The sequence below is a fragment of the Vicia villosa genome, linkage group LG4 (assembly GCF_029867415.1).
Source record: "Vicia villosa cultivar HV-30 ecotype Madison, WI linkage group LG4, Vvil1.0, whole genome shotgun sequence".
Classification (NCBI taxonomy): domain Eukaryota; kingdom Viridiplantae; phylum Streptophyta; class Magnoliopsida; order Fabales; family Fabaceae; genus Vicia; species Vicia villosa.
Window position 1 is genome coordinate 36875852 of NC_081183.1, and position 9969 is coordinate 36885820.

At 31.8% G+C, this 9969-nt stretch overlaps 1 protein-coding gene across 1 annotated transcript; it reads left to right on the plus strand.

Moving 5' to 3' along the window:
* The first annotated feature begins 4306 nt into the window (after positions 1-4306).
* LOC131594713 (probable inositol transporter 2) lies at positions 4307-9723 on the plus strand. Its single transcript, XM_058866910.1, has 6 exons — positions 4307-4545; positions 5073-5143; positions 7596-7931; positions 8131-8238; positions 8359-8949; positions 9149-9723. The coding sequence occupies exons 1-6, from the start codon at positions 4413-4415 to the stop codon at positions 9605-9607; spliced, it is 1698 nt and encodes a 565-aa protein (XP_058722893.1). The 5' UTR covers positions 4307-4412; the 3' UTR covers positions 9608-9723.
* The last annotated feature ends 246 nt before the right edge of the window (positions 9724-9969 follow it).

Below are 9969 nucleotides of genomic sequence, written 5' to 3' on the forward strand. Positions count from 1 at the left end.
TCAACGGCAAGAAAGGAAATCATGAGGACCTTCTCCTCGATGGAAGAATCGTGATAAAGCTCATGATTTTCACGGGGAAGAGTTTCCTCGGCACATGAATTTCATCATAAAGCTCATGAGTTTTATGATAAAGAGTCTCCTCGACACGTGAAATCCATCATAAAACTCGTAAATTCCGCGAGGAAGAGCCTCCTCGGCACTTGAGTTTCATAATAAACTCATAAGTTCAATCGGCGTAAGGTTTATTCATTGTCATAACGGCAGCGCCAAACCAGATATCACGCAAATTACTAAGTTTCCTACTTAAAATACTATTGTTCCCCACCGACGCCGATGTTTGGGAATGGTTAAACTAACGCAAAACACCAACACTTGCCAGAACCAAACATGCAAAAACACGCAAAAGCAAAAACAAATGGTAAAAAAGGCAGAATCAAAAGGGATACTTAATTGATTGTAGGAAGAAACTAGGGAAGAATTAGAGGGAAAATGTGGTAGAGGAAAAAGAAAACAATGCAAATGTCCCCTCTTTCTTCTTATTTATAAGCCAAATCCCTTGCATGGGAAAGCGTGACACCGCTTTGGTAAATATATCACCGTCTGACTCATAATTACCTCTATTCATAGGCTATCATTACACATTTAATAGTTGCGGTGCGTGGCTTGAGGGGACGAATCGCTGTCTCTTTGAGCCCCATCGATTCTTCAGCTTCCTAGACGATGGGCACCCCTTATCGAATACAAATGACAAACTTTTGCATTTCCTCACGAGCACGACCTCGGGGGAAAAACTTGAGGCGAATTCACGATCAGAATGTAACTCGCGAGCAAAGCCAAACGCTTAGCATAAGCACAAGCCAAACTGTCAACCAAAATCCCGGCATGATGCGTCGTCCTCGTAAGCGAGATCCAACAAGTTACGAACAAAATATTGTGCTCACATTCACAAACTCAAGAACAAGAGATGTCCATGGCGAGCAACATCTACGGCAACGCGAGTTCATCATTGACCGGTAAAAAAGCAAGTGTACTATTTTTACCAATGTAGTAATGAGGGAGTTAATTTCCCAAGTATCAAACTCGCGGACTATGTAGAAATTATATGTTTCACAATAGTGCAATTGAATAAAAAGTCATCGGGATGTTTGAATTTGACTTTTAATATAAATAACAGCTTATGTAAAACGATAGAATGAAATAGTTTGACTAATAAAAATATGCGAAAACCAGTTAGGATAGATGTGTGAATCGCTCTGTAACGAAATAATTACCAATTAACAGATTAACTGAAGAAATTCTCAACTACCGATGCCGAACATTGATTTTTCCTAATTCCTTAGTGAAAAACTTCTTGAGATTAAAACCATCTTTTCATTCCTGATCACGATAATTTTATACCAAGATTCTATAAGACATAGCCCGGATAGTATGATAGCTATTCATCAAACCCTTATTCCTAAGTGATTATCAGTGATAACATTATGATTAAAAAGCATTGAGTCGGTTTGTCAGACCAAATCCCAATCGTGAATCAACAAAATACTTTCCAATATAATGAAGCAATAAGAACTTTTAATCATAAACTGAATTTCATAAAGATAATCTGAAAACAAACGGTAAAGGTAATTCGTTACATCACATGATCCAGGGACATCACCCTAACAAGTAATAGTTTAGCTACTCATGAAAATTGTCAAGATAACATAAATTAAGGATGAAGATATTACAATAAGATAAGTGTGAATTGATCTTCAATCGCGGATGCTCTTGAAGATTTTCTTCCTTCAAACCCTAGTGCTTCTAGTCCTTGTTCTATCGTTCTTTCGCAATCCAAAAAAAGTGATTTTCTCCTCTCCAAATAGTGACTAAATATCTCTCAGCAATTCTTTTCTTCCGAAAAGTCCACAATGCCCTTTCTTAAGTGACTGATTCAAAGATTTGAAAACGAATCTTTTTCTGCGAGCAAGTCTGACACGGCCGTGTCACAGGACACGGGTGGCCGTGTCACAGGACACGGGTGGCCGTGTCAGATCTCTGACTTCTTGGCTTTCAAAATTTCAAGCATTCCTCTTCAGCAAGTGTGACACGACCGTGTCACATGACACGGGTGGCCGTGTCACAACTCTGTCTCATCAAAACTCAATTCTTCTTGTCTCGAATCGTGCCCTGTATCTGTATAACTTAAAACACTACCAACACAAGATCAAAAGCAATGGAAAAACAACAAAAACTAGGAAAGATAACACACAAAACTCAAATACGAAAATAAACAAAACTAACGAAAACTAGACTGAAACAAATTAAAATACCACCAAATGAAGTGTTTTTCCATTGATTCGAACACAAGAACAAGGTGAAATTGGTGGCCGATCAGTCATCACGATCTCGGATGGAAGCTCGCTTCACACAGAGTCCTTTGCTCCTCCTCGACGCACGAGCTGACTCTAAGTCATTGCTCTTCTTCCTAGAAGCAACGACTTTGGGGGCTCCTGTTCTGAACTGGGCCTATGGCTGACCTACTGTCGTGCACAGCCTAACCCATACTACATCAAGGACGACCCAACGTGTTGGCCCAATCCGTTGGGACCAGTGTAGAACGTGTTCACCAAATGCTCCTCACCCGACGACACATCACCAACTGCACCCCCACGCTTCACGTGACTAGCAAAACTGTCTTTCCCTTTGTAACACGCAAGTCCATTCATGATTCAGGAATTGCGTGGTAGTTGACCGAGGACGATAATCACAAGCTGCTCATCCCTACTTTCACGTGGGAATCCTGACAATAATCCATTATGGGCCTAGAAACTTAACCCATAACAAAGATCATTGGACAAACGCTAGGGGCTCACTATAAATACCCTCCTCTGCTGGAGGGTAAGATATTCAATTTTTAACCTTTTTTCTCACTTACCTTTTTACCTGAACTGACTTAAGCATTAGAGTGTCTGCAGGTACACCCCCTCCTTCGTTGATCATTAAGAGCTACGAACGTATTACCGACCACTTACACTTTTTTATCACAAGAAAGATCAAATATTTTATAAATCGGACCGATTATCAAATCGGTGAGGGTACTGGGTCACTAGTTTATTGGTCGAACCAATGAGTCACTGGTAGAACCGCATTACAAAATCAGATTAAACCAAATAACTCGGTTGGATAAATCGGTCTCTATAACAAAATTATATAGTTATTAAATCGATCGACCCAGATGAATTGGTCTGTAAAATAATCGAGATACCTAAAAAAATTTCAAAATATCATAATTTCATAAGTTTATTTTTTAAATAAAAATTCTAAAGATAGTCATCACGCACGATAAAATAGTACATAATACAATTCAAATCCAAAAAAATTATAAATAAAGTTTAATCACAATATAAACTGTATAACAAAATCTTGAGAAAAAAAGTAATAAACTGAATAACAAAATAATAGTGTCTAATAAATTTAATTGTAAGGAAAGAAAGTTGTTCAAAATAAATTTTAAACAAAAAGACATCGTTTTGTTGGAAGAAAAAATATACATTTAACCCACTAATTGTCTAAAATCGTCGATTTGTCAATTTTAGACGATTTTGACCGTTTCCATGGGGTCAATAGTTTATCTGATTCAACAATCAGATTAGATTAATGACTCTTCACATTCCTAGTTCAACCAGTTTGACTGATCGATTAGGTTCGAAGAATTAAAATTGAAAATTGATATAAGCATTAAGATTTTTTTTATGGTACAAAGATATTTAATTATATTAATTATTAATTATTAATTATTAATATAATGTGTCAAATAAAATCTTTTCTTTGTTACATGTGTCAAAATGATTCTAGTAGATATTAAATATAAACTTTATTTTTTTGATAAAATCAATGTATAGCATTAAGGAAATTAAAAATGCTATTTCTAAAATAATCAATAAAAACTATTAACATTAATTAAACTTGTTAATTAAATCATTAACTTTACTTGATTTTATAAAAAAAAAATGTTAATAGTTTTTATTGATTTAATTAACAAGTTTAATTAAATTATTATTATTAGAAAAAATGACTTGTCATTCTTAATCAGAAAATGAACGGTATCAATTCAATCTCTACAAATATGGGAGTGTTAAAAAAAACAAACCATTTATCTATAAAACCCAGGTCATTCCACATTGTCAATACTAAATTTCAAAATTAAAATCAATTGAATAACAAAAAAAACAAAAACAAAAACAAAAAAACAATTTTAATTTATTTTTAGGCCCATTAAAAATTAATGTCCATCACACTTTTCCATCTATAAATATATCCGATTCTCTCAAACCAAAAACACAAACCATTTGAAAAAACCTATAACGTTAAAATCACGAGATTGTTTTCTCTTCTTTTTTGTTCTTCTCGAAGGAAGAACACATATATAAACCATGGAAGGAGGTGTACCAGAAGCAGATATGTCTGCTTTCAGAGAATGTTTGTCTCTTTCATGGAAAAATCCTTATGTTCTTCGTCTTGCTTTCTCTGCTGGAATTGGTGGCCTTCTTTTTGGATATGACACTGGTAATTTTAATTTTAATTATCATTATTATTATTATACTTCATTTTTTTGAGATTTTATTATTCTCTGTTTTTTCGTAATTAGTTTTTTTTTTTTTATCATCTAAAGCATCTTTACGTTTTCCCTTTGTTTTCTCTAACCATTTATTTTCATTCTAAAAAGTTTGAACTTTTTTTTAAGTTCACATAAAGATTCTTGCGATTTTTGATACAACGATATTGATTGCAGTTGTTGTGATATGAATTAACCCATAAATAATATTGATATTGATACTTATTTCGTTACGCCGTATCTTAAAACCTTAGTATAATTGTTCTTATTATTAATCTTATATATACACGATTACAATTTTTGAACTTAATAAAATATTATTGTTTTTTTTGACAAGAATTTCAACCCAATGCATGCTACTGTTATTTTTATTTGAATGAATTATAATAATAAATTATTGTTATTATTATTATTATTATTATTATTATTATTTATTTGACTGGATTATTGTTATTAATTAATTGGTGGGTATATGCAGGGGTTATATCTGGAGCTCTTTTGTATATTAGAGATGACTTTAAAGCAGTAGATAGAAAGACATGGCTTCAGGTAAATAAATTGCTTGAGATTTATCGAATTTTATTTCACTTTTTCTCAAACAAATCACTTTTTTCTTGTGAATTTCAACTTTTACTTTAATGGACTTTAATGCCCTTGCATGTTCTCTGCTTCACAGCCACCAACTTTAATGCCTTTGCATGTTTTCTGTTTCATAATCACCATTGAATTGAATTGAATTGATTGAATCAAAATTGCATAGAATAATGTGTGCTGAAAAATGTCCAAATTTTTTATTTAAAAAATATCAATTTTCTATTTTTTTTAAAAGATTTTTTTTAGTGATGGTTTGACTAGCAGCTTAGTAAACGAATAAAAAGGAATTTTATTATTTTCTATTTTTTTATTTGTTTTAGATAGGTTTACTTTTTTTATATAATTATTTTTAACCTATCTTGGTTTAATGGATAAGATCAATTTAATACTAACTATTTTTATTTTTATTTTTATTTATAATTTTTGGATAAAAATAGATTAGAACAAACTAGACTCTACGAGAATTAGGTTATTTGTTATTATTATTCTAGATTACGAGTCTAGTCATTTTATTTTAAAATATGATATACAAATATAGTAAAAGCGTATTTTATATCAATATTTTTTAATCAAATTTTTAAAATAGAAAACAAGATTGTACTAGATAAGATAAATATTTTTGAATAAATAAATTGGCACATATTTAAATAAACTAACAAAATAATATGTTAATAAAATTAAATTAGATTTTAAGATTTTGTATAATACCTTAAAATATAATTTTATTTAAAAACTTAATATATATTTAAATTATTTTTTAGAATAGTATATTAAAATTTTAAAGTAGTTTTAAAAAACGAGCTTAAAGATAGTGCACTGTCAGTGTTAAATTCTTTACACAGTCAGTGCATCACAACCTTTGAAAATAAATACTTTAAATGTTATTTAAAGAAAAAATCAAATATTTATAAAAGTTAACGGTTTGGATTTTACTGACAGTGTAAAACTGCTTTACACTGTCAGTGTATTTCTATTAAATCCTTAAAAAACACAACACTTTTTGTTAAATAGACTTTTTAAAAAAGTTTAACTTTGGCTTATATATAAAAAAGTTTTTTTTTCATTAAAAAAAGTGTTTTAACTTAATTTTTTTTTTTAAAAATTGTCTTTGTTGAGTTGGACATAAACATAAATATTTTCAAAGTATAGAATAAATGTTTTTCTGTACCTACTATCATTAAAATGAAAACATAAATAAAAATGTCAACTTTCAATAATTTTCAACACTTTTATCACTTGAAATCCTAACACTTTCTTTTGATTAAGACTTACAATAAAGTTATTGAAATATATTTTAAAAAAGAAAAATAAATTTTAATGAATATGATAAATAGTTTTTTCTATTTTAAAAATTAAAATACTTTTTTCTCCCTCATTGAAATTTCATATTTTATTTTTGAATTAAAAATCATAAAATAAAATAAAAAATATATTTTATTTGAAAGTTCAAATTTCATGTTTTATTCTGTATCCACACATTACTACAAAATCATAAAATCAAAATCTTTAACAGTGTAGTATACCATTGTAATTATATCTATTTTTGAATAAAATGTTGAATTGGCCCTATAGAGGATAGTGCCCAACAATCAATGAAAAAGTTGAAAACCACAATTGTAAAAAGACAAATTTACACGTTTGTTTCATTGAAAAAGATTTATTTTATCTGTTACGTTATTCTTTGTATTATTATTATTCTCTTGATAAAATTTTCCATTGTTATTATTCTTAAAAAAAGAAAAAGTTAAAAGAAATTTATTAAATCTGCTACGAATTAAAAAGAATAATTTCCTTAAAAACAAAGTTTTGAAATCAGTAACGCAACAGTTTTGGTATACGAAATCAAATTCAGATTCGATTTTTATTTTTTCCATTTTTGAATTTTTTTTGAATTACTTTTAAAACCAAACCAAATTTGATGGCTCAACAGCTTTGAACCAACCAACAGAATTTAATTTAAATGTTTTGCTTGTATTTATTGAATATGTTCAAACAAAAAAAAAATCAAAATTAAGAGTAGGGTTAATATTACTTTTCACCTCTGTAATATAAGCGAAATTCGTTTTACCCCGATAATATTTTTTTTTTCGTTTAATATTTTTTTTGTTTGGATTATCCCCCTAAACGTGTGTTCGAAAAAACAAATTTTTATAGGGGAAAAGCGAATTTCGTCTATATTACAGGGGGTTTTGTATATTTAACCCTTAAAAGTATTCAATTAAATTTTTTTAATTGAATAAAATTTTAAATTTTAAAGAAAAATCAATTAACTTATGTAAAGAATGAGACAAAATAACAAAAAGTATTAAGAATTTTTTTTGCAAAAAAAAAAATTATGTTCAACATGGGATGAAATCTCAATTGAAACAAATTGATATGTATATGATGATGGAAAAAAATGTAACAGGAAGCAATAGTGAGTACAGCAATAGCTGGAGCAATCATAGGAGCTTCAGTTGGTGGATGGATGAATGACAAACTTGGAAGGAAAATATCAATCCTTGTTGCAGATACCCTCTTTTTATTAGGGTCTCTTGTGATGGCTTTTGCTCCAAGTCCAGCTGTTCTCATTCTTGGTAGAGTCCTTGTTGGTATTGGTGTTGGAATGGCCTCCATGGCTTCTCCTTTGTACATCTCAGAAACTTCACCCACTAGAGTTAGAGGTGCTCTTGTTAGTCTCAACAGTTTTCTCATTACTGGTGGACAGTTCCTTTCCTATCTCATCAACTTGGCCTTTACTAAGGTAACTAAATATTCCGTTATTTGAGTTAGTTGCGTTAGTTGTTATATCCGGTTATAGTTAGTTATTAGTTAGTTATTAGTTAGTTAATTTTGTTACAAGTTAGTTATGATTTGTCTGTCGTTCATGATCACTATATAAAATGATTATGTATTCTTTGTAATGAACGTCTTATCGTTGAATCATCTCTTGTTTTATTCAGGCGCCACACCCGTGGAGGTGGATGTTAGGAGTAGCGGCAGCACCTGCAGTCATACAGATTATATTCATGTTGACCCTCCCAGAATCGCCTCGTTGGTTGTACCGTCAGGTTAGTTCATCATCCTTCATCACGCATTTTACGCGGTCACATAATCTAGACTTTGCATCATTCGACTTTGATCTGATGGTCCACATAGAAACGCGAATTGAAATGTGTTGTCTTTAACAGGGAAAAGAGGAAGAAGCAAAACAAATTCTGAGAAAGATATACGACAATGTTGAGGACTTCAACAACGAAATTCAAGCGTTAAAAGAATCGGTTGATGCGGAACTGAAGAACACAGAAAAAATAAGCATGATCCAGCTTCTAAAAACAACATCAGTAAGAAGAGGTTTATATGCTGGTGTAGGACTTGCATTCTTTCAACAATTTAGTGGTATCAACACAGTCATGTACTATAGTCCCTCAATTGTTCAATTGGCTGGTTTTGCATCCAACAAAACAGCACTTCTTCTGTCACTAATCACTTCCGGCCTCAACGCATTTGGTTCGATTCTGAGCATATATTTCATCGATAAGACCGGAAGGAAGAAACTCGCATTGATTAGTTTGATTGGTGTCGTGTGCACTTTGGTTCTTTTAACTGTTACTTTCCGTCAGGCTGAAATTCATTCACCTATGGTTAGTTTCGACGATAGCATGAGTTTTAGGAATAACACATGCCCCGATTTCAAAACAGCGGTGAATAATGATAAATGGGATTGTATGACATGCTTAAAGGCTTCTTCAACTTGTGGATTTTGTGCTGCTCCTAACAAGGTATCTCTCATTTTACCAACTTTCATGAAACACGAAATAAAACTATGAAACACTGACACACAGACAAATACACCAGACACAGACACAGGCACACACATTTTTTCAGAGGCGTGTTTATGTCTGTGTCTGACTTGTCACATAAGATATTAAAATTTGACTTATTATATATTAACAATATTATTAACTTTGAAAATTGCAGCTCCAACCGGGGGCGTGTGTAATCTCTAGCGGTTCTACGAACGACATGTGTGCGAAGGATCATAGAGCATGGTACACAAGAGGATGTCCAAGCAATTTTGGTTGGATTGCGCTAATAGGCCTTGCACTCTACATCATGTTCTTCTCACCAGGAATGGGGACAGTTCCATGGGTTGTTAACTCTGAAATCTATCCGTTAAGATACCGAGGCGTCTGCGGAGGAATAGCTTCTACAACAGTTTGGGTTTCCAACCTTATTGTTTCTCAATCCTTCTTAACTTTGACTGAGGCAATTGGACCAGCTTGGACTTTCTTGCTCTTTGGAATCATTGCATTTATAGGAGTTTTCTTTGTGATTGTATTTGTGCCAGAGACTAAGGGGGTTCCAATAGAAGAAGTGGAGAGCATGCTTGAGAAGAGATTTGTGCAAATTAAGTTTTGGCAGAAGAGAGAAAAGTAGTGAGTCTGTGATTCAGAAGACAATAATAATTGTGTCTAGTTTTATGATTGTTTTCATAACTCTTGATTTGTAATGTGTCTGATTTGAATTGAATGGTTAAATTTGTTGAAAGTGAAGTATGGTGTTAATGTGATTTTGAACATGGATGAATATTTTTTGGTTCAAATGAGGACTTTTTATAAAAAGTGATTGTTGGAAATCCTCATGAAATGAGGATTAATGATAATAATCACATTTGATTTGTTGCCCTAATACACTCTTTATGTGATAAGTGGGAATTGGTTTTCCTAATATATATGCTCTTTACTAAGCGTGCATACCTTCGAGGTGGTAAAATGGTTTGGGGCCTGCATACATGCCCG

What these genes read in the sequence shown, in the direction of transcription:
- LOC131594713 (XM_058866910.1), top strand. Translation starts at nt 4,413, where the DNA reads ATGGAAGGAGGTGTACCAGAAGCAGATATGTCTGCTTTCAGAGAATGT. An exon ending in TCAACTTGGCCTTTACTAAG is followed by an intron (nt 7,932 to 8,130) that starts GTAACTAAATAT and finishes TGTTTTATTCAG; the next exon opens with GCGCCACACCCGTGGAGGTG. An exon ending in CTCGTTGGTTGTACCGTCAG is followed by an intron (nt 8,239 to 8,358) that starts GTTAGTTCATCA and finishes TGTCTTTAACAG; the next exon opens with GGAAAAGAGGAAGAAGCAAA.